A 25,981-nucleotide genomic window follows, 5' to 3' on the forward strand; every position below is an offset into this window, starting at 1 on the left:
ATACCTGCGGCGCTCACCCGGACCTTGAATCAAAAATCCTAATTTCATTAAATTAATCCTAAATAAAATACTATTTTAATATTTATTAGGCCCTTAAATACCAGATAAATAGTTATACCCTCAAATATAACCAATTTTCCAAATTTCCCAAATCTCACTCTTGCTTTAGAGTGAGGCCTAGAAAATCTCAATTAGAAATTTACTCATGTCAAAATGATGACGATCACGACTAGGACCTCGTGGTGGTGCCTGATCGTCGATTTAATAGCAGATTTAACGAGAAATTGAGAAATTAGGGAAAGGTTGCCTTACCCCAGGAATGGTATCTACGCCGCTCCCACGACAAATCTGTTCCAATAGAAATGTCGGTAGCGAAGTTAGGAATCCAATGACACCTTCCATGAAAGAACCCAAACCGTGATATATGGATTAATTATGTAAAAGAAAGGTAAATTGGTAAATTGTGCAGAGTTCATTGACGAGGCCAAAGTTCGTTGACGAAGTCCCTTCTGTTCTCGTCGACGAAATTCAGAGATTCGTTGACGAGGAGAAGCTGAGAGATTTTGAGAAACCGGGAATCTCAGGCTCGTCAACGAGGTCACCGTCTCGTCGACGAGGTCATCGTCTCGTCGACGAGGTCATCGTCTCGTCGACGAGGCATCTTTAGTGGCTTGTCGATGAGGGCGCCATTTCGTCAACGAGGGCGGCCGAGTCAAGGGCTATAAATATCACTAAGTTATCTCAAGACTATCCCCTCCCTCGCTCTCTAGAACTTGAAGAACTCTCTCTCTCTAGGTTTCTTTGCCCTTCGTCGCCTGATTCGTAAATCCGACGTTACGACATAGATTAGGGGAGGATTCTCTACGTTTTTAGTGGATCAGAATCTCGTTTCGAGTAGTTCCGGGTTTCGGGCCAAAATCAAGGTATGGCTTGGTTTTCTTTTCTGATCTGAAGTGTAGTAGTATGAGTTGTAAGCATGTATTGTACTGTGGTTTATAGGTTTCGGAGTCTCGGTACGTAGTTTTGGGGACTGTAGAGTTCGTAGTTGGAATTCAGGTTAAGGTAAGGGGATTCAGTTTATATCAGTTACTTTTTGAAATCGGGATCGGTGAACTTGTAGGTTATGATCGTATGTATGTTTTAGTAACTTATTTGGAAAAATCTATCAAGTAAAATACGAGATTTTTGGGTTTCAATTTTTGAAAAAATTGGGGATTTCAAGGATCAACTCCGACAGTGTTTATGGATCTAATGAACAGGGTTTTCCATGAGTACCTGGATCAGTTTGTAGTGATATTTATCGATGACATTCTAGTATACTCGAGGAGTATGGAAGAGCATGAAAACCATCTGAGGATGGTATTACAGATTCTACGAGTGAGGAAGCTGTATGCTAAGCTGAAGAAGTGTGAGTTATGGTTGAATCAGGTCGCGTTCTTAGGCCATGTGGTGTCTAAGGGCAGTATCTCAGTAGATCCTAGCAATTGAAGCTGTGGTTGATTGGAGGAGACTGAAGAGTGTGCAAGAGGTTCAGAGTTTTTCTAGGATTGGTGGATTATTATCGTCGGTTCGTAGAGGGTTTCTCTAAATTGTCTGGACCTCTGACACGATTGACCAGGAAGGGGGTGAAGTTTGATTGGACTAGTGATTGCGAGCAGTGCTTTCTTGAGTTGAAGCACCGGCTGGTTATTGCTCCAGTATTGACCATTCCTTCGGGGGATGGTGGTTTTGTGATCTATAGCGACGCATCCCTAAAGGGTTTGGGATGTGTGCTTATGCAATAGGGTAAGATAGTAGTTTATGCTTCTTGACAACTTAAGAAGTATGAGAAGAATTACCCTACACATGACCTAGAGTTAGCTGTTGTTGTTTATGCCCTGAAGATCTAGCGACACTACCTGTACGGTGTTCAGTGTGGATTTTCATTGACCACAAAAGCCTCAGGTACTTTTTCACGCAGAAGGAGCTGAATATGAGGTAGAGGCGGTGGCTAGAGTTGATCAAGGACTACATTTTCACGATCAATTATCACCTGGGAAAGGCTAATGTGGTAGTAGATGCGTTGAGTCGGAAGTCAGAACATGTAGCAGTATCTGTGGTTGTAGCTCAGCATCATGTCAGACAGGATCTGGAAAGCCTTGGCGTAGAGTTGGTGTCTGGTGATCATTAGGCTTTCATTGCTAGCTTGGTGATCCAACCGACTTTGTTTAAGCGTATTAAAGTCGCACAGGCTAATGATGCGGAGTTAGCTGAGATTGTGGAGAAAGTGCAGCAAAGGTTGGCTGTGGATTTTAACATCTCTGACGGAGGTGTGTTGAGGTTTGGAACTAGGCTATGTCTTCCAAATGATGACGAGATCAGAAGGATGATTCTAGAGGAAGCGCATCGTTCTTTGTATATGGTACATCCAGGTAGTACGAAGATGTATTAGGATTTGCTCGAGTCCTTCTGGTGGAGTATTATGAAGAGGGAGATTGCCCGGTTTATGGAGCAGTTTCTGATGTGTCAGCAGGTGAAGGTTGAGCATCAGAGGCCGGCGGGGCCGTTCCAGCCTTTTCCTATTTCAATGTGGAAATGGGAGCACATTTCCATGGACTTTGTTATCGGATTACTGTCAGCGCTTCACGGGCAAAATGCTATCTGGGTAATCGTGGACAGGTTGACGAAATCTGCTCACTTTGTACCGATGAAGGTTAGCTACTCTTTGAGTAGGCTAGCGGACTTGTACGTGCATGAAATAGTAAGAATGCATGGGGTACTGGTGTCCATTGTTTCAAATCGAGACCCGAGGTTTACTTCTCGATTCTAGAAGAGCTTGCAAGAAGCACTAGGGACGAAGCTTACTTTCAGTACAGCGTTCCACCCCCAGACTGATGGACAGTCAGAGAGGATGATACAGATCTTGGAGGATATGTTACGGGCTTGTGTATTAGACGTCAGTGGTAGTTGGATTCAGTTTCTGCCACTAGTGGAGTTTGCGTATAACAACAGCTTCCAGGCTAGTATCGGGATGGCACCATTCGAGGCTTTGTATGGTCGGAGGTGTCGATCTCCTCTGTTTTGGGATGATGTTGGTGAACGTCAAGTGTTAGGACCTGAACTCGTTCAGCAGGCGTCTGAGAAGGTGGGTTTGATCCGAGATAGGATTAAATCAGCTCAGAGTTGGCAAAAGAGTTATACGGATGTTCGCCACCGTGAGTTGGAGTTCGAAGTGGGGGGTAAAATATTTTTGAGAGTCGCTCTGATGAAAGGAGTGATGAGATTTAAGAAAAAGGGCAAGTTGAGCCCGAGGTATATTGGACCATTCGAGATTCTAGAACGAGTGGGTTTGGTGGCTTATCAGATGGCACTACCCCCTGCGCTTTCGAGGTTCCATGATGTATTTCACATATCTATGTTGAGGAGGTACGTGTCAGATCTGTCGCATGTTATTAGTTATGAGTCTTTGGTGACTGGGGATACTTTGGCATATGAGGAAGTACCTGTTCAGATTCTGGACTGGAAGGTTTAGAAGTTGTGTACTAAGGAAATACCATTGGTAAAGGTATTGTGGCGGAATCATGCGGTTAAGGAAGCTTCTTAGGAGTTAGAAACGGAGATACGCCGAAGTATCCGCAATTATTCTGAGTAGTAGTTAGATAGCAGGGTCAGTATGGGAATATATGTATGTATGTAGTACTCTGTTATCGTATTAGTATTGTGTGGTTAGTCTCTGAGAGAGTCCTGTTTTTATTGTGAGCTCCCGAGGTCGCGTATGTATGTAACCAAGGTATTCCTCCACCATAAGTGAGGGACTATATGTAGGTATGTATGTATTGTAACGAGGCTGCGTATAAATGGCCACTGGTTCTTCTTAGAGTATGTATGTATTCGGTAATATAATTGAGTTTGTAATGAGAGATTGCAAATTTCGAGGATGAAATTTTTGTAAGGAGGGGAGATTGTAAGAACCCGAACCGTGATATATGGATTAATTATGTAAAAGAAGGGTAAATTGGTAAATTGTGCATAGTTCGTCGACGAAGTCCCTTCTGTTCTCGTCGATGAGGGTGCCATTTCATTGACGAGGGTGGCTGAGTCAAGGGCTATAAATATCACTTTCCTTTGCTTAATCACTAAGTTATCTCAAGAATACCCTCTCCCTCTCTCTCTAAAACTTGAAGAACTCTCTCTCTCCAGGTTTCTTCGCCTTTCGTCGCCTGATTTGTAAATCCGATGTTACCGCATAGATCAAGGGAGAATTATCTATGTTTTTAGCAGATCAGAATCTCGTTTCGAGTAGTTTCAGGTTTCGGTCCAAAATCGAGGTAAGACTTAGTTTTCTTTTTTGATTCGAAATATGTGTAGTAGTATGAGTTGTAAGCATGTATCGTACTGTGGTTTATAGGTTTTGGAGCCTTGGTACTTAGTTTTGGGGACTGTAGAGTTTGTAGTTGGAATTCAGGTTAAGGTAAGGGGGTTCAGTTTATATCAGTTACTTTTTGAAATCAGGATCGTTAAACTTGTAAGTTGCGATCGTATGTATGTTTCAGTAACTTATTTGGGAAAATCTATTGGGTAAAATACGAGATTTTCGGGTTACAGTTTTTGGGAAAATTGGGGATTTCAAGGATCATCTCGACTTTAATTTGGAAAATTGTTTGGTATGTTTAAATGATATTATTAAGATGATTGTAATCCATATTTGTATAAAACTGTATGCTTGAATTGGAAAACGATATGATTTTCTATAAACCAAATAAGTGTGGAATGTATGGTTGTATGTAATTGTTCCAGGTATTTTGTAAAACATCTATGTGGCAGCTAATTACCGTATGCTGATGAGTATAAGAACATGAGTTCCAAAATGATTCTAGGTTTTGTGAAATCAGCTAGTGGCGGCTAATTACCGTATGCTGCGCCATGTATCGGTTCATTACCGTGGGCGAGAGTGTCCGGCTTTATATCCGAGGATGTGAAATATCACTAGTGTGTTCCGGCTAGTCACCAAGAGGTGTGAGCTACACCGTATTGACAACGCAATCGCTTTGAGACTCCGGTCTTCGCAGGGTTGTTGCGTATTAGTGTGACGACACTGACCGTATGTTTGGGTATCGTATATACTAGAATGGATTTGTGAAAATACTGGAACTGTATGGAAATATTTTCGAACTGTATCGTATTATATGGTGTTATGTTTGACGTAAAATAACACTGGTATGCCACACACTGATATAACCTGCTTTCTTCCTTACTGAGAGGTGTCTCATCCCGAATGTATATACAAATGTTTTTAGGTCCTTCAGGTAGCCGAAACTAGCATCCTAGCATCCGGAAGCGGGGTTGTTGTTTAGCTACATTTAGTGCTTGATTTGGTATGAGTTTTGTAACCGGGTTGTCGTGATAGTTTCTATTGACACCCGGAGTATGTATTGTAATTATGGGATTGTATATCTTAGTGTTGTATGTGTTTATATGTCCTAGTGTTGTATAGACTCTAGTATGGTATGTTATATAGATAGATGAAACATTTTCCGCTGCGTATTTGATGAGTATGGATGTATATGTGTATGAGTATAGGGCATCCGTATACCCCACGGTGTCAGACTCTCTTATTGTATTGTATCATGTATGTTTTAATTGATACAGAACTATTTTCACATCTGGGACCCATCTGCAGGTTTGGAGCGTGACATTCCGTTTCCCAATCAATCGAATATCCGTCAAGAAATGAGGGGAGAGAGAGAGGAGACGGAGAGGCGAGCGAGACTGTCTGAGAGAAAGCGTAGGAGCTGTCTCTCTCTCTCTCTCTCTCTCTCTCTCTCTCTCTACGATTCATTGCAGGAAGCCAGGCTTCCTTATCTTTTTTTTTTTTCTTTTTTCTTCAACTTAACTTATATTATATACTTATATATATATAATCACCATTTTACTTAATTAATTCAAGTTAATAATATTTAACTAATTAATTACTAATAAATAATTTTAATTTAATTTAATTTTTTTTTACTATTCCCTTTATTTGTTTATTTAATACATTAATTTAATAATGTTTAACTAATTAATTGATTAATAATTTAATTAATTAATAAGTTTTTTTTTATTTAATAACTATTTTTTTTTCTGGGTTATTACACAAAATATCTAATGATAGAAGGAGAATCAAAACCAACATAAATATCAAGCCGACGCTATGGTCCCATCTTACTTCGTTGTGCAAGTGCAATAGGAACATATATAACGCAACCAAAAATTCTAAGATGAGATATATTAGGTTGGTGGTTAAACACAAGTTATGAAGGTGAAAACTTGTGATATGCAGTTGGTCTAGTTCTAATCAAAGACGCAACATGCACTATAGCATAACCCCAAGCAGATGCAGGAAACTTCGATTACATAAGCATAAGTCTAGCAATAAATTATAAACACTTAATGAAGGATTCCACTAAACCATTTTGTGTATGAACATGTGCAATAGAATGTTCAACACTTATTCTTATTGATATGCAATAGTCATAAAATGATTTTAAAGAAAATTCACCTGCATTATCTAAATAGACAGTCTGAATGGGATGATTAAGAAAACTTGATCTTAACTTTATAATTGAGTAAGGAATTTAGCAAAAGTAACATTACGAGTTGAAAGTAGACAAACATGTGACCATCGAGTGGAAGCATTAATTAAAACCACGAAATATCAAAATAATCCGCAAGATGGATGGATTGGGCCACAAATATATTCTTGCATTCTTTACAGAAAAGAAGGAGACTCTAAAGATAATTTAGATGGAGAAGGTCTAACAAGTAATTTTCCTTGAGCACAAGAAGTACAAAAATAATCACCAAGTAAAAGAACTTTATGATCCTTTAATGGTCCGTCCATGTGTATTTTCAATGATTCATTCCATCATAGTTGAACCAAGACGGCCAAGACGATCATGCCAAAGTATAAAACTTCTAGGTTGGGAGCACTTCCGGTATATAAAAGTTGATTCAACCATCCTTATTTTTGTGAAATATAGGCCAGATGAAAAAACTTGAAAATTTTTCTAATATGATCTTTTGATTTGAAACTATAGATGTAATAAAAAGATATATCATATCTCCTTCATTTTTGGTTTCAACATGATATCCATTGCGACATATATCTTCAAAACTTAGTAGATTTCTTCGAGATCTACTAGAACGCATCATCAATATACAATTTTATCCCATTTGGAAACATAATGTGAACTCTTCTAGAGCCCTTTATTACATTTGCAAAACCAGATATTGTATTAACATTAATTTCAGCTAATGTTAATTGCAAGAAATATTTTTTAACACGAAGAATTGTGTGAGTAGTGCCATTGTCCACCAAACACATGTTATCCTCCATTTTATCAAGTTTTATTTTGTATGATCTAGTAAATGAAAAGTAAAATTTAAGAATTAAGAAAGATAACAAAATATTACCAAGCATATTATATGCAAAACTTTTAATAAAAAAAAAATTATATAAGTTAATTTTTCAAAATAATATAAATATGAAAATAATTTAATAGTAGACATTTCCATCCCCAATCAAATGGTCAATTTTGCCACTAGGATCCTAAAAAAAAAAAAAAATCAGAAACATCAAAATCAACATCCAAAGGAGACTCATACTTAGCATCAATGGGTTCAGACAAATTCACTTTAACATTTTTTCCTTTTTCTTTTAATGATGCCTTGTAAAGATCAATTAGGTGTTTAGGAGTGCGACATATTCGAGACCAATGACCTTTTGTTCCACACCTATAGCAAATATTGTTATTATTTTAGACTTTGTTATTTTGTTCTGAGCTTTCTTTATTCTTTACACATTTCCTTCGAGTCTTTTCAACACCTTTGCTTTCAAACTTTGAAGGATGATCACTACGGGTCCAATAATTTTTCCTACCACGACCCCTTTTACCACCACGACCTCGTCCACGACTTTGAGAAAAAGTCACATTCACTTCAGGGAATGGTGTTGAGCCAGTTGAACGAGATTGATGATTTTTCAATAAAAACTCATTATTTTGTTTAGCCGCCAGTAAACAAGAAATTAGCTCAAAATATTTTGTAAATCTATGCTCTCGATATTGCTGTTACATGAGCATATTCGAGGCATGAAAAGTTGAATATGTGTTTTTCTAACATATCATCATCGGTAATTTTTCTCCACATAACTTCAATTGAGAGCTAATTTTAAACAAGGTTGAATTATATTCACTTACAGTTTTAAAATCTTGTAGCCGCAAGTGTATCTATTTGGTGTTCATATATCTCATTTAAATTGTTTCAAAGGACTAATGAATCCTTAATAGTAAGGTACTTAATTTTCAATTCTTCGTGCAAATGGTGTCAAAGGAAAATCATTGCCTTTGTGCGATCCTGCAGAGATGCTTAATTTTTTTCTTCAATTGTACTTTAAAGATTCATAACATTAAGGTGAATCTCAGTATCAAGTACTCATGACAGATAATTTCTTTAAGAAATATATCAAGGGTAACAAATTCAAGTTTTGTGAGATTTAACATCATAAAGTTACTTTGAAAACAAATAAAAATTCAAAATTAGGTAAATATTAAATGAAAATGTTATTCTCACATATATTCCAATATAAAAATATTTAAGGATACGTACCGGAGATAAGAGATATAGTTAACATATAAATATAGTTTGACGAAAAACTAAAGTTATATAAATAACAAATATTAAAGCAAATAAGATTCTTATCTTAGAATAATACCAATGAAACTTACTATATACCATTAGAGACTTGATCTTGTTGATAATGTGTTGTAAATGAAATAAAAGAGGAATACAAAAAAATTGGAGTTATAGAAATTCAACAGTCTAGTTTTTCAGGAACTAGATGTTGCTAATCATCTTATTATCTCATTTTGTTGTATAACATGTCCTTATATAGGCAAATACATTGAGATCCCAAAGGTTAATCACATAATGAACTATTATGTGGGCATACCAAAGGTGGTAATCTATTATCTAGATAGTCATCTACATAAATATACATGTTTTACAATATTATGAATATTTTTGAAAAATAACTTATTTTTATTTCTATTATAGTTAGTATTAAAGAATATTAGGAAAAAAATTGAAACTATACTTTCTATATCCATTTTGTATTATTAACCAATAATTTTACTCCTATTCTTATTTCCATTTCTACATTTTTTGAATACACCAACCCTTGTGCAATGGACTTTTTTTTTTTGGGATTACGCACCAGGTTTCCACGTGTCCGTTTTACGATCCACGTGACTAATCCCGCGCCCCTTGAAGCCGACCTCACAACTCCAAAGGGAGGTAAATTTCAGGAATCCAGGGGCGAAAACGAACCCGGGAGAGTTTGAACATTTGACCTCGTGAGAGGTACTCCCGCAGCACGCACTACCACCTGAACCACACCCTGGGAGTACTGGACTTTTTGTTTGTTTGTTTGTGTGGTTGTCATCATGCCTCTCGCGCATGTTTTGATATTCAAATTAGACCAACTAGAGGAGCAGTGTTAAAAAATAAAAAATTGTAGTTTGAATGTCTAGTAAAAAATTCTAAATTACTATAGTTATGTTTAGAACATGAATTTCGAGTCTCGAATTTGGATTTAATAAATTTGGACCAAACTTAAAATAATTTTATATTATATTTTATCCAAATTAAAACAAATTCAAAGTCTCTCCCAAATATAAGATGAAATTGATTGAATATGCATTTTTAAGAAATGTAATTATTGTGTTGATAATTTCATAATACTTGAAAAAATAAAGATAAGAATGAAATATAATAGTTTATTTGGAAAATAAATTAACTTTTAACATTTAAAGATTTTAAATTTATAATTTTAAAAAAAAATTCTTAAAAAAATTTAAATTTAAATTTTTTAAAAGTTACAAAAGATGCAACCAGAAAATAAATGGTCCCGCAGTGAACCGGTGAGCCGGTGCGAACGGTTTCGAACTGCCCCGGGTCGAATTGGGTTGACTGGGTGCAAATTTTTTTGTTGAAAAAAAATAATATTTGAGTTTATTTAAAAAAGTGGAGAAAGACGAGTGGAGGTGAGAGCTGCAACCCGAAAATAAATGGTCCCGCAGTGAACCGGTGACCCGGTGCGAACGGTTTCGAACTGCCCCGGGTCGAATTGGATTGACTGGGTGCAAATTTTTTTGTTGAAAAAAAAAAAAAATAATTTTGAGTTTATTTAAAAAAGTGGAGAAAGACGAGGGACCAAACCCTTCCTACCTTCCCCCTTCAGCTTTAGTTCCTCACTTCTGCGCTCGAATCACATCGTTCGTCGTTTTCTCCCTTCTCCCGGCCGGCAGCGCAGCCTCCTCCTCCGTCTGTTGGCGACGAAGCTTCCTTCCCCTCCGGCTAAGATACAGCCTCTTCCGGGTATTATTTTAATATTATCAATTCATTTTTAATTTTTTTTAAGCATTGACGGTTAGAAAATAGAAACTACATGAAATGATTTAGGAATTTAGCATTTTAGACATGCTAGAATTTCAGTATTTGATTTTCAAACTAAATGGTTCTTCACTGAAGACAAGTTCATTTCGTCATTTAATTTTCATCTTATATTTTTTATTGTTGTACGCCATGTATGCGGCTATGAGCTAGGATCTCTAGATTAGTTTTGAACATTACGTGGATTGCACATGTTTGTATGTGAATAATAGTGTAAAATAATTTTTATAATTTTTAAATAAATTTTAGATATATTTTTAAAATAAATTAATAATATATTGTCAAATATTGGTTTACCGATATTAAAGTGTGAATACTCAAAGTTATTTATAAAAATTAATACTTTTTTTAAAATCATAAAATACAAATATCAACATGAGATATTATTATGACTATGTAAAAATAAGTACATGAAAAATCTTTAAAAATATAAGGTATGGTATGACACGAATATACTAATTAAGTAGATATTTTTTATTATTTTTTGAAAATATTAATAAGTTTATTACAATTTCTAAGTTATAATTTGCTACTTAAACTCTAACTTATTATTATTTTATTTACTTAACAATAAATTAATGATTTTTTTAAAAACTTTATATAAATATAAATATAAATTTTATTATGTGGAGGATACTTTTAGGTCTACCATTTCATTTCTCAAATTTATCATTTAGAAATTATATTGTTATTGATCTAAATGAGGTTTGACACTTTACAAAAATTTTAGAAGGTTGAAGTCATTCCCATTTTTTTGGCTAAATTGAGTTTTTTTATTTTTTATTTTTTTAAGGTTCTAACTTTAATATATCTAAAATAGATTTTTCAAATTTAATTTTATCTAATTTATGTTGAATATATTTTATTTTATGAATCTTTTGTATTGCTTTTAGAATTGTAGGGATATTATTGCATAAAATGTTTTACTTTATTCACACTTTTATTAATTTATTACAATATAGATATTGATGTAGATATCTATACATAATGTTAGTTTATTTTATTTTTTAACCAAATGAAAGTTTTTTCTTTTAGTTCAAAAATTAACTTTTAAATATTCTAAATGTAATGTATCTAATTTTCATTGAATTTACTCTCTCTCTATATATTATAGAACCTAATTTCTTTTAAGAATATTTGGTCTTACTTTCTAAAATATTCTTTTCTTGCCAATGAGATGATTTACATTATCCATGTTTCTATATATAATATAGAATTTTACTTTTTTTTTTTGGAAATTTTAATTTTATAAAAATTAACTTTTAAAAACAAAGATACTTTCCTTTACAAATTGATTTACAATTATATCTTTTTATAAGTTTTTAATCTTTTTTTCAAAAATATGAATATTTTCATATACAGAATAAATTATACTATTCATACTTTTATATATATATATAGCATGCCGAGGTTACTTGTTTGACCTGTCTGACCAACTCAGTGACTCCACCTGTTTGGGTCAGGTTTTGAAACCATGCTTCCATAATATCTCATTTTGAGGTCATCATCTAAAGAAAATCTTGTTTCTTTGTTTGAGGTAGTTGGTTGTTTGCTGTTTAGAATATATTTGTTGACTTTTATCAACTGTTATTGGCAGAACGTGATTCAAGCCTTAATAGGATTTGCGCACAAAAGAACATCCAAGGATGACAAGTTGGCGTTGTTGGTTTTATTATTGGAATGGGTAGCCGGTTAATGAGTCAATAGTTGACGGTATTGGATGGGTTCATGAATGAGTGGTATGGATAGATTGTAATGCGTATGCGGCATGTGACTTCTCCTTATTTATGTTGAAGGTTTTCAAAATGAATATTTTGGTGTTTGAAGCTTCCAAGTATGATTTCTTCCTTTCGACATTCTCCAGCCCTCTCAAAGTTCAAAATTTTCTATTCTTCTTCCTTGGCTACGCAGTCTCTTTCTTCCAGTCCAATTTCTTCGAAGTTCACCAATTTCTCTGTCCTCCTGCTGGGTTGCATCCCGACCCACCATCTCCTGCAAATTCATGCTCAAATCTATCGAGTTGGCGCACATCAAGACAATTTGATAGCGACTCGTCTAATTGGTCATTACCCACCTTATTTTGCTCTTCGAGTATTTTATCAACTCCAATTACCCAATATATTCCCCTTCAATGCTGTTATCAGAGTCCTGGCTGAAGAGGGTCTCTTCTCTGATGCCTTCTTCTTATTCAAAACTTTAAAGCGGGTGTCACTTTCACCTAATGACTTAACCTTCTCTTTTCTCCTCAAGGCCTGCTTTCAATCCAGCAATTCTCAGCATGTCCAACAAATTCATACCCATATTATGAAGATAGGCTTTGTTCTTGATTCCTTTGTTTGCAATGGCCTTGTCCTTGTTTATGCTAAGGGTCTAAGAGACTTGGTATCAGCACATAAGGTATTTCATGAGATGCCGGAAAAGAGTGTGGTTAGCTGTTGGACGTCTTTGGTTTCTGGTTGTGCTCAGTTAGGTCAGACTGACGAAGTTCTACAACTTTTCTTCCTGATGGTTAGGGAGGATTTGAGGCCAGAAGATGACATGATGGTCAGTGTTCTGTCTGCTTGCTCAAAGCTTGAGATCGTGAAAATTGAGAAATGGGTTGGGATTTTCTCAGAATTCATTGGTTCTGTTGACTCCAGGAATCTTGTTAGAGATCCAGTTAACACAATTCTTGTTTATTTGTATGGAAAGTGGGGAAAGATTGAGAAGAGCAGGGAAAAGTTTGATGAAATTGCTGAGAAGGGAAAAAGAAGTGTGCTTCCTTGGAATTCTATGATAGGTGCCTATGCACAAAATGGTTGTGCTATGGAGGCATTGAAACTATTCCGTTTGATGGTGGACAATCCCCATTGTAGTCCCAATCATGTTACAATGGTTAGTGTTCTTTCAGTCTGTGCTCAAATTGGTGATTTAGATCTTGGGAAGTGGATTCATGGGTACATGGAATCTAAAGGATGCAATGGTGTTGTAGAATCAAATATGTTTTTGGCAACTGCATTGATAGATATGTATTCTAAATGTGGAAGTTTGGAGAGGGCAAAGGAGGTTTTTGATCGGATGGTCTCCAAAGATGTTGTTTCCTTTAATGCCATGGTTATGGGTCTTGCAATAAATGGGGAAGGAGAGGAGGCATTGAGACTTTTCTCCAGAATGCAGGAGTTTAGATTGCAACCCAATGCCAGTACATTCCTTAGTGTTTTATGTGCTTGCAGTCACTCTGGTTTCATAAAGGAAGGTCGTCGTCTATTCCTAGAGATGAGTCAAAGATTTTCATTGTCACCAAAATTGGAACATTATGCTTGCTATATTGATCTACTTTCAAGGGTTGGCCTTATTGAGGATGCTTTTGAGGTTGTTATGTCCATGCCTTTCAAGCCCAATAATTTTGTTTGGGGAGCTTTGCTTGGAGGTTGCCACCTCCATTCTAGAGTTGAGTTGGCCCGAGATATTTCAAAAAGGCTTGTTGAAGCAGACCCAGAAAGTTCTGCAGGTTATGTGCTGTTGTCTAATGCATTTGCAGTTGATGGCCGATGGCGCGATGTCTCAGGGCTGAGGTTGTTCATGAGGGAAAATGGGGTAAGGAAGCAGCCTGGGCATAGTTGGATCAGCATCAATGGAATTGTGCATGAGTTTATTGTTGGTTCCCAATCACATGCTCAAGTTGAGAGCATATATTACACATTGGATGGATTAGTAAAGGAAATGAAAGCGGCAAGCCCCTAGGGATTCTGCAAATGCTACTTGAAGATGCTGATATTACTTGAGGTGCACTCAAATTGCTTAGTTATAGTTCTTCCTTGTTCAAAATGGAGTTTTCATTTTCATAAAACTTAGGAGACTGTTGGCAGCAAAGAAAATGCAGTTCTTTGCTTTTATAGTATTTTCGACGTATAGCCTACGAATCTGTGATCTTTCTAAACATATGCATCCTATTGTTCTTTATTGTTTATTCTTCTATTATTGAGGATCCACCCCCCTCCCAGGGCGGGGGAGTAATATGCATGATTTGTTTGCCTTTGTTTGCTGTCAATCTGACAACGCCATGAATTTTGGAATTTTGCAAGGTTCTAAAAATAATTCAACTTGATAGCTAGCTAGTTTTCTTTTGGTTCAATGTTCATTGTATAGGATTTGAGGCCTTGAATTTTGGTTTGTGTATCTTTTGATAAATTCAATATATCATTTAGGCGGCCATTTTGAACAAAGAGGACAAATGTTTGAGGGGCTGTTGGCACCAGTTGTCGGATTTTGGGGAATAATGTTAGATGCTCGCGTTTGGGAATGTATGGGAATCTTGCACAGTATCTTGGATTCTATTGGAATTCAAGATGCCCCCAAAATATAGGTATTTAATACTCATGTCTCCCTTAGGGTAATCTTGGATTCCACAGGGGCAAAAAATATCCTTTCCATTCGTTGCTCTTGGATGAAATTTCTGGTTCTTGTTAATTAATAATAATAGCATAAGTAATAATAATTATTTTAAATAATATTTTCTATGATATTGATCATAATTATGAAAAGAAAAACAAATAATAATAACAATAACAATAATAATAATTTTTAATAACACTTTTTACAAAAATAGATGATGGGATAAAAGTTTTCTAGCATACATGTGTGCCACAGGGACCAATAAGGGACGTGGAGACTCCCACAAGCATTTTAATATTTCATTCACTCTGAAGTTTATAAATAAGATAAGTTTGTTCCCAAAGATAGTCTCATCTCTTTCAATGATAAGGATCAACCTTGAGGGGATAAGTTTAACTTAAAGTTGGGATGAAGAAGGATCTTCCACCTCATGAGGACTAGGTTTCTAACCCAAGATTTTCTAAAAGACTACCAAAGAGCAGATTGGTAAGAAAGGGAGGTATGCAATCCCTTGTTGTCATACCTCCATTCCTAGAAACCTCTATTAGAAAACCATCACAAAAAATTTGCTCATTCATCCTTGTTCTAAGAGTGTCCCGGAGACTACTCCAGGACGTCTCATATTCGCTTTGTCTTGCAGGTGGTCAGGCATGTGGTTTGGCAAAAATTGACAACAACGACAATAAGACAACAATAATTGTAATACTATTATCGTTATATTATTAAATGTTTTCTTTTTGATATTTTGATTATTAGTTTCAATAATAATAATTATTTATTTTTATTTTATTATCATAAGTACAATTATTATTATTAAAATATATTTTGATAAGATTATTACAATTTTTTCATTAGTATGTACATATGCAGATTACAGAAAACGTACACAATATTATTATCACTATATGTTAAATCTATCTCGACAATCTTATTGAAATATCATTATAATATTCATGTTATTCCACATACTGTAATCATGTATTCCTAAAAATCTTGATGAAAAAAATAAAATTCCTATGAATTAGTAATTCCATTCTCAGACATAAGATGCTGAAGAAACTGATCTTATGAGGGCAGGTAATCTAAACCAAATGCTTCCAATCTGAATTTATCATATATCGATAAAACATGGGGATGTGTAATTTAGTTAGAATAATTTTAGAAAAACAGAAAAAGAAAAAGAACTGGTCTCAAATACACTTTATATCTGACATTCACATGAAACAAATCAGAATTGACATTTAAGAGTAAAATCAGGCCTAAACCTAGGCCTTAATAATATTCATATCTCAAACAAGGTATGTCATATGGATAAATGTTGTATTAGATGATTGAAAACTGCTGCAAAACTCAAGTAAGGAGAGATTATGGAAGAAATTTCTAGGTTGGGAAGGGAAACTGCTTTCCTAAGTTGCAAGAGGAACTCTTATCAAGGTCCTTACGAAGGCATTGCCTACTTTCGCAATGTGTTGTTTGAAGCTTCTTTTTTGTGCAATGAGATTCTAGCATTGATTAAAAATTATCTACATCTTACCCTGTAACAAAATAAGAACTATAATTACAGATCACAGGTTCCTTGGATGAAAGATTTTGCTTGAGAAGAAAAGGGAAATAAGGTCGAAATCCATTTTCTATTACTCTCTCTATATTAAATACTATTGAAACAAAATTTCTTCCTATATAATTAAAAATTAAGAAAAAACAAATGTTAATAATGTGTAAAGTCAAATTTTATTTGATTTGACATATATTCTCCATTGACCTTCCTTGACATTTGATTTCCTAGACACTATTTGCTCGTGTAAATTTACTCTCAAGTAGCCAAGTAAAAGTTTAAAAAATAGGTTAAAAAATTGGCTATTTTGCTCCCTTTTTTTGTGCTTGACACATGATAATAAATATTGGTCAAATATCCAAAACATTTATATATTTGTGTAAACCCCCCTTCCCCCAAAAAAAGTGGATAAAGTGCAAACACAATCATTAGGGAGTTAATTTTATTAATGACCACAGGAAACTGAAAAAAAAAAGGGGCTGAGGACAAGGTGTCCACATGGAAAATTGATCAACAACCTTTTAGTTTACACAAGAGCTGTCCTCCAAGGCTCCAATCCCTTTGAAGATCAAACAGCAATACAATGAGGATGGATTTTTTGTTTTTTTTTAAATATCCAAAACAATGTAGTAAAAAAAGGTGCCAACTTTATGGGGATGAATTTCTAGCCATTGTTATGCTATTTCATGTGCGTAAAAGGAAAATAGCTAATTTTTTTTAAAAATTTTGTTTGGCTACCTGATGATAAATTAATGGAGGTGGCATAAGTGTCCTAAAAATTAAATGTCAAGGGTGTTTGTTGGATTTTTAAAATCTCTGGGGAGGTTGCTGCCTTTGTATGGTTCTTGATATAGCCCTTTAAACAGTCAAAAGGATCCTTTACTTATGAAACAAATTTGACTGACGTGCATATGAAGTTATTACAATAATGTTTTTGGGCTTCACGGCGTTCACGCCATTTTTTAAAAATAATTTTTTTGCTTTCTCACATCAGTAGATTTTCGCATGAGAGGGATTCTTACTTGTAATGAACTATTAATCTCACACACAGAAGTCCCTATAAGTTTCCCTAGGATTTATTGCGGCTATTTACTTGGACAGTTGAGTTCCATTTATGTTTTAGGGGGTTTTGAAAGACACTTGGCTTTTTGTAGACAATGGCCCTTGGCTTCACCTTTCCACTTTAAAATTAAAAGATACAGGAGGGCTGTAGCTTTTTATGTAAGGAGGTCTGATAAAGAGTATTAAAATAAAAAATGATATTTAGTTTTGTTTCCTAGGTTTTAACTACACACACACACACACACACATGCCATTCTTATTTGGACAAGGAAACCAAAGCAGGACTGCTTGAAAGCTCAATGAAAAAGCAGAGAATGAATGTGATTTTGAAATATATGGATCTGTGGTTTGCTTTCCTACATGTGGCTGTGTTAGCTACATTGTCATTTGCCCATTTGCAGACTCCCTGTCAAGGGGTAGGTTGTCAGCCTCACCCATCCTGTTTTTTTGGCAGGTTCCAAAAAGAAAATATTACCTTTTCCCTCGTTCAAGTTCCCAGATATGGGTGATTCATCTAATTAGTTGCCACTTGACACTGGCAACAGGCAATTGTAATAATCTGGTTGACAATCTTATTCCTTTTTTCATTATTCTCTTGCTTGTTCCTTGTGGGTAAGGTTCATAAAACATCCTAGTCACAGAGTAGCTTTGTGTTTTTCTATCATCCTTCAATCACTATGATCATATAGTTTAGGTTTTTGTTTAGCCATGAGTAGTCCCCATTGAGGCTGAACCTAACATAAATATTGTTTAGAAAATTCTCTGATCGGGCTCTACCTGGGAATATTCAACTTGTTAATCAGCTTAACATAAGGTTTACTTCCATTATCTCCTGAAGAACCCCATCAATTGCTGTAAATATAGTCTCTGCTAGCTGTAATATAAGGAGGGGGGGGGGGGGGGGGGAGTAGGCACTCTTTGGCCATATATGAACTATAGATATGCTTTGTCCCAATCAACCCATCATGGCTTCTGTAGATATTTATGCTGATCTGCCAATCTAAATATATTACCAGGTAGCTATATTTCTGAATGGATTGAATCGCAACCATTACCTGGTTATGATCTATATCTATTTTCTCAAAATTCGAATTTCAACCTATACTATATTTGGTTTGCATCTAATCTGTGAATTTTTCATTGGGCAACATTTTTACCGAATAACTGTTATTTTGTAGGCTGACGTGCATACGAACTCTTCCGCAGCATGTGTGGCCTTTGTTGCCAATATGGATGGTAAAAATGACCATGTTACAGTGTTTCAGAATGTGTTGTGTCACCTGCCAGCTTGGTTTTTTAGCATCCCTCCAGATTGTAAGTGTAGTATTTAAGGCAGGAAAGTGTGACTTTTTACTTGCATTCTGCCATTCAGTCCGACTATAAGAGCAGAATCATTGCTCCTAAACTACATAAATAAAGTGCATAATTTATAATAACTAAACTATTTTTCTATCAGGGATTACTTATTCCCTTTTATTGTTCCATATGTTCCTATTGAAGTGTGCAGTCTTTTGTTATTTGTATGTTTCTAAACTAGTTCAAACATTTTATAAGGCAAAACACCCAAAATTACAAACACCCTAAAATGATTTACTGATTGTTTGTGGTTTTATGTATTCGGAATTTATGGTACTCAAATTGTAGATATATTGGCGGTGGGAATGAGTTTCTGCTGGTCTTTTTTTTTATGTTGGAGTAGCTGTCTACCCTTATTCTTGTGTTTCAAATGATTTACTAGATAATTGAGTCAATTCTATTCGATCTCATTCTATGCTAATGTACCAAACGTATAATTATTAATGCCTGCACAACTGCTTTTATCTTACAAAACAGAAAATAAGCGTTCTGGGAACAACTGCCAGTCTTTTACTAAGTGATTCACAATTGATGGCCCACAACAGCTTTTGAGAAGCGTTATAAAGAAATTAATGCTGAGAAGTTTGTATACTGCTAAAATAGTGTGGTAAAAATATTTGGCCAAAGTTGTGAATAGCTTCCTTTTTTTTTGCTTTGAAAATTACTAGAAGAGACATCATATTAATATTACTGTGTGTTTTTTTGAGATATATATATATATATATATATATATATATATATATATATATATATATATATATATATGTATGTGTGTGTGTAATATTGACAATCAATTATTATCTATTAATTTGTTGGATTACCTTGTACAAAAGAAGAAACAGGAAGGAAACATAACCTCACTTTACTAAAAGCTGCTATGAGGATGGAAAATGAGATACAGGCGCGAAACGTTATGGGCTCACACAACAATACAAGCCACGAGAGGAGAAGAGGAGCTATAAGTTTTATGCTAGGTTTTATGCACCGCCTTGCACTAGTCCATGGCCCATTGCCCGTAGCATCATTACTCATGGAATTACAGTTGTGCAAGGCTATATATTTATTTATTTATTATTATTATTTGATGACTTGGAACACCAGCCTTGGACGAACTCTTCGATCCCCCCAAGCGGCCCCAAATCAGGGGAAGATTGCAGCTCCACAGATAACTTCTGAGTAAATCTGATCTTAATGGTAGCAGACTTGAACCCTCGACCATGTGGTAAACCAAGCCCAAGCCTTACCACTTGAGCAACCTCAAGAAGGCAAAATGCTAAACATATAGAATATCAATGGAAATGTTTGATTCAGCACTTAGGGTCTTTTTGGAATTTTTCATTATATTTTCTCTTTTGATTAAGTATTATTAAAAATAAAATTTTATATTAACATAATTAAAAATTAAGAGAAATTAAATATTCATGATGTGTAAAATTAAAATTTTATCCACTGATTTGGTATTTAAAAGGAAGCTTGAAGGTACTATTGCCTCTTACTTCGGAAGCTATAGCCAAAGTCATTCAGACTCACACGTATAGAATTTTCTATGATAGATTTCCCCACTTTTTACCCTTTAGTTGGGTGAGGGGTTGGGAAGTGTGACTTTTGTTTGATGTAATTTGCTACTTGTCTGATTGTTTTGTGTTCCTGGAATGATCAGGTTTGATGTATCTTATGTGCTTATTGCTTTGCAATTTTGATGGGACTTGGTTCCTTATGCTGCTGTCCATATTTATTTTGATCAATACATTTACACTCTACTGATTTTAAAAAAAAAAAAAAACTTTTTTTAATCAAACATTAAAAGAAATTTTTAAAAAAATTTTGTTCTTTTTATTTAATATTTTCTAAATTCGAAGCTGAATCTCAATGTGTTGCTTTTGTTGTGTTCAAAAGTTACTGCTGATCACAATTTTAAAACTTAGGTCAATGGCCAATCAACTGAAGCTATTGGTTTGATTATGCCATAACGTCTCTGAGGGCCATTTCTTATAGGAGGGGGAGTGAATCTTTGTTTCGACCAAATGGCCAACTCGAAATTAAAATACATGGCGTAATATAGAGGCATGAGAAATGAGTTCAATACATAATCAAATGGAATCGTCACTAAATTGTTTTTACTCTAAGTGGGATTAAAATAGCTATTTAATATATTATCAGTTTATTGTCTTAAACTACACTTAAATCAAAGGAAATTGATAATCAATGACTTGTGTTATTAGATAAGATGGGATTAGATTTTAGAGTAAAGTGAAAGAAAGGTACTAGTTTTCACATTCGTCTAGTGGTAACTAATTATTAGCCTTACTTTCATATTTGTAACTAATTATTAGCCTTACTTTCGTATTTGAAATCAACTGATCAAGATTTAAATTTTTTTATTTTATTCAATTGTCAAACCTTTTAATATAATCCTTTGAATGATAAAAATGAGCATGCACATGGGTGATGGGACTAGAGCTCCACGGAGCTTCAGTTGGGTCTTCTCTCTCTCTCTCTCTCTCTCTCTCTCTCTCTCTCTCTCTCTCTCTCTCTCTCTCTCTCTCTCTCTCTACTTTTACTATGGTTCTGTCGTAATTTCCTTGGTAATCTTCTCTGTATCTCCATAATTTCCTTTTTCTGTTTTGTTTTTGTTTGTTTTTTTTCTCTCTCCTCTCTCTCTGACCAAATTCTCTCTAGCTCTAATTCTTTGTTATTATACTCTCTTCTATAGTTCCCTCTTTCTTCTCTGTAAGTTCTCTCTAATGCTTCACTGATTTCTTTCAAGCCAAAAATGGAGTTCAAATGAATTGGGCACAACCATCATCCAGCCTCTGATTAAATTATCGAAGGTGTGTGTTTGTGTTCTGGTGTGATTTAAACAGGACCTTTTGATTTCATTTTTCAGAGCATGCATCGCCGTGTTTATTTTTAGTTATTATGATTTCACCCATACAAACTATGCATCATCCAGCACGTTTACAGTTCATCTTAATCATTTATTCATTTTGATTTCAACAAAAACACACTGGCCATACTTTCATCATTGTGATTTCAAACATATCATGCGGATAAATCAAGTTTTAAAGGTAAATTTAAGAAGAATAAATGCATTTTTTTTTCAGATTTGATTCAAGCACAGTATGCATCGATTCTATGCTAAACTCGACCATACTGATGCCTCAAACGCAAGCATTAGCAAAACTTCAATCACATCTCAATAGCTTATGGGTAACTTGATTTCAAACAAACACATGCATTAAATCATGCACCAATTATACTTCAGTCTTGGTTTCAAAGCATTCTCTAATCTAATTGAATGCAAGATATGAAATAAATGGAGGGAAATTAGGTCAGGAACCTTTGCAGCTATTGAATTTCTTCTTTTCAATCTGATCAGCCCTTGTACTTTTGTTGAAGCCTGGATCTCCAGCCCTTTGATTTTGTTTTCTTTTGTGCTTCCTATGGATTTCTTCAATCCAACTCCATATGACTTTCAAGCCCAAAAATCTTTTGATTTCTTCCTCGAGCGATCTCGCTTCTCAGACAACCCTCTTTTTGCTCGTATTGTTAGCAAAAATGGCCTCCTCTCTTCCAAGTGAACACAGCCTTTCAATAGGCAATCCCCTCTGCCATTGGGATTCTTTGGTTCCAATAAGGAATGTTAAGGAGATAAAATGCTGCATGTGCAGAGCTGTGAGTGTGTGAAAGTGAGGGTTAGTCTTGATGAGAAAATAGGATTCAATTTCCAAAAATTATAAAGATCTAAACGGACTCAAATTGGGAAAAAGAAACTGGGTTCGGGTTCTAATTGGAGCAATCGGATATCGATTCACGATGCCCAAGCAGAAACGGGTGTCTACAGATTAAATCGGTTGAACTGATGGGTCAAATCGATGATTAAACCAGTAATATATAAAAGTTTAGGCAATTTTTTCTCCTCTAAAATATCTTCAATCTTACAAATTATTTATTCACAAAATTTATAAACATGGATATATAAGTATTTTAATAAAATAATTTTAATTTTAATTTTTAAAATATTTTTAACTCTTCTATTATTTCCATTAATACCCCAATACTCTATATAACTTCAACTCTTTCTAAAGAGGGAGTGATTAAGCACATTCATGTCAATTATGCTTTTTATAAATTGTACTTGTGAAAAACCAATAATAAAATATTAAAATGAAAACAAAATTTGAATAATTATTATTATTATTATTAAAATATTTTTAAAACTCATTAGTTTTATTAAATATTCAAAGATATTTAGCAATTATGTAATTTAATTTAAAATTATATATGATGGGACAAATTAGTTTTCATAAATTGTTACAACAAAAATAAATTGTTTTAACAGTCAGCATGCTTGTAACTATTGTCCAAAGCACGTAGGTTTAAGCTTTCTCCCATCCTCGTTTCCTCAAATTTTTTTTTCACCTGTGGAATTAGGTCGAGTTGCCTGTTTCTGACCCGACCCATTGATTTCGGTTCACTCCAAATTCGATTTTCTAGCATCACTTGGACCGGGCATGAACCTAGTTCTGGTCCAACCCAATTAAAATAGTTGGTTATCTCCAGATTTTAAAACCACACTCCTCATTTTCAAAAAATTGCTATTAAGGATTGTAAGCCACCGAGTCAACTCGGCAGGTTAGCCAAGTTAGGCCAAGTTGTCCGATTCTAACCACGTAGATTTCGATTTTCTCCAAGTTCGATTTTCTATCATTACTCAGATTGGGCATGAACCCGGTTCCCGTCCAACTTGATTAGACTGCTCGTCTAATTTAATTTTTAAAGTCATGTATCCTTAGTGATTAACAAGCAGTCTCGCAATTAAGAAATATTGAAATAATGGAGATGCATTGAGTAAAGTCATGAATCTCTATAACCAATGTATTATTAAAGATAGATACATTCACCTTGGTTCTAGGGAAAGACTCCTTGATGGATTGAGTCACTTATGAAATTCTATATAAAGGACTCTCGTTCCCTCTCACCACTCATCCCAGTTTGGTAGAATTTTCATCACTAATCCAAATATAAGAGTAATTAAGGGTAGAGAAGATCAAGTAGATACATGCATTGTTGAAACTTGTTCCATAGGAATTGAAGAATAAAGGCGATAATAACATCCAAATTTGATTGACCTTGCAAAAATGACACAAGGTATCTTATACTTCATTCTCTATATCCTTACTTGATTATAGTTCATACAATAAGCTGAAAATCCTTTTTTAGTAAATTTTTTAATATGTGGTATCAAAGCAATTACGTTAAAACTCATTTTATGAACCTATAAAATTGTTTTCATATATAAGAAGATCTTGATATATAATTAACTATTATATTTTTTTATCAAATTAATAGTCACCAAAGTGGTTGTTCAAAAAATATGACTCAATGGTTGGTAGTGATGCCCATAACCAACCGTATTATAGCTAATATCTAGTTTAACGAAGTTATAACCATACTGGTAAAACCTTTTTTTCAATTTTTTTTTTTTTTTTTTTTTTGTGAAAAATGTGTTGGAGTTGTTTTTTTTTAACATTTGGTTGATTATATATTTTGAGGAAAAACAATCTTATGGAACTAAAAGCCATAAACTATTGTGAAGTAAATCTATGGCATGTCATTATCCAACCTAAAGGATAAATGTGATAATGCATTGGATTGTTCAATATTTTTTTTTTTAGTTTTTAGTTTTTTTTTTTAGAAAAAGCCGGAAGCCACCCACATAGCGGCTCCGTTTCAAGTTTATTAATAACCCTCACTTATGGCGGAGGAATACCATGGAAATAAAAGAACACTTGGGGATTATATAATAACCAATAAAACATCCCATGTGTTAAGATTACCTTGCCATAGAGAGCCTCATATGGAGATTTGTTGGAAAGAGTAAGGGTGAGAACCTGATTAATAGTGTAAGTAGCGGTAAGAGCAGCTTCTCCCCAAAAGGATTCTGGGAGGGATGTAGAGAAGGGTTGAGAGCGAACAGTGTCAAGAATGTGACGGTGCTTACGTTCGGCACGACCATTCTGTTGGGAGGTGGATGGACAAGATTGATAGGATAAGGTGCCGGCCTCTCGAAGTTCTTCAAGGAAAGGGGTAGAAGTATATTCCAGGGCATTATCGGACCTAAAGACTTTAATGGTGCGACCAAATTGAGTTGTAATCATCTACTTAAAGTCATGAAAAACATTAAGTAACCTAGTGCGATCATGTAAAAGATAAATCCATGTGTACAGAGAGTAATCATCGATAAAAATGACAAAGTAACGAGACCCGCCCTTAGTAAGGACAAGAGTAAGTCCCCAAATATCAGAATGAACCATATCAAAAGGTGCAGAAGACAAAGAAGTACTTTCATTAAAAGGTAAAGCTTTTTGTTTGCCAAGTTGACAAGGCATACAATCAAAATGTTCAAATTTAACATCTCCTAAGCAACCACTAGAAGCTAAAGACTGAACATGAGACAATGAGGCATGAACGAGACAAGAATGCCAAACACCGGAAGACACTGCAGTAGAAAGAGATGGAGGGGAACACGAACGAGGCAAATGTAGAGATGTGAGCTCGAAAAGGTGACTAACTCTACGCCCTGTCCCAACAAGCTGGCCCGTTTTCGGATCCTGCACATCACAACCTTTGTCAGAAAAGGTTAAGATCAAACCACATTCAACAAGTTGACCAACAGAAAGAAGGTTGAGAGACAAATTAGACACAACATATGTGTCAGGTACAGAGAAAGTAGGAGTAGAAATATGACCAATATGACTAACAGACATATGTGAACCATCAGCAGTATAAATTACGGGAACAAGATTTAAAGACTGCTTATGTGTCACTAAAGAGGAATCAAAGGTCATATGATTGCAACAGGCAGAATCAATAAACCAAGGTGTAGAGGTACTTGTGGAGATTGATAAGGCAGTAGAAGTGCGGGATAGAACCTGGGTGATAATTGCCTCAAGGTCAGCTGCAGAAAGAGATGACAGAGGAGGTGCTGAAGATGGAGCAAAAACTGAGGAGCTCGTGGAGACAGTAGCAACAGACTTGGAAGAGGAAGAGGCCTTAGCCTTAAGAGCATCCTGAGCATCCTTGGCCTTCTTCTTAGGACAATCAGAAATACGGTGACCGTCTTCCTTACAATAGTGGCACTGGCCATTGAAACAACAC

The 25,981-nt window shown here is 35.0% G+C and overlaps 1 protein-coding gene across 6 annotated transcripts; it reads left to right on the top strand.

Annotated features, from left to right (window-relative positions):
- Positions 1 to 10,207: 10,207 nt before the first annotated feature.
- On the top strand, positions 10,208 to 20,133 carry LOC131154971 (pentatricopeptide repeat-containing protein At1g08070, chloroplastic-like). 6 transcript variants are annotated; one of them, XR_009136718.1, is made up of 5 exons: positions 10,208 to 10,398; positions 12,071 to 14,238; positions 18,643 to 18,778; positions 19,298 to 19,427; positions 19,654 to 20,133. XR_009136718.1 is itself a non-coding variant. In XM_058107833.1 (3 exons), exon 2 carries the CDS (start codon positions 12,310 to 12,312, stop codon positions 14,194 to 14,196), a length of 1,887 nt encoding a protein of 628 aa, XP_057963816.1. In that variant the 5' UTR covers positions 10,208 to 10,398; positions 12,071 to 12,309; the 3' UTR covers positions 14,197 to 14,238; positions 18,643 to 18,900. The 6 variants fall into 6 exon arrangements, 1 of the variants encoding a protein (XP_057963816.1); XR_009136719.1 differs by having other exon boundaries at positions 19,657 to 20,133; XR_009136716.1 differs by lacking the exon at positions 19,298 to 19,427.
- Positions 20,134 to 25,981: the final 5,848 nt, after the last annotated feature.

This window comes from Malania oleifera, chromosome 5 (assembly GCF_029873635.1).
Source record: "Malania oleifera isolate guangnan ecotype guangnan chromosome 5, ASM2987363v1, whole genome shotgun sequence".
Classification (NCBI taxonomy): domain Eukaryota; kingdom Viridiplantae; phylum Streptophyta; class Magnoliopsida; order Santalales; family Ximeniaceae; genus Malania; species Malania oleifera.

Coding starts and splice junctions, on each gene's coding strand:
- LOC131154971 (XM_058107833.1), top strand. CDS start 12,310: ATGATTTCTTCCTTTCGACATTCTCCAGCCCTCTCAAAGTTCAAAATT.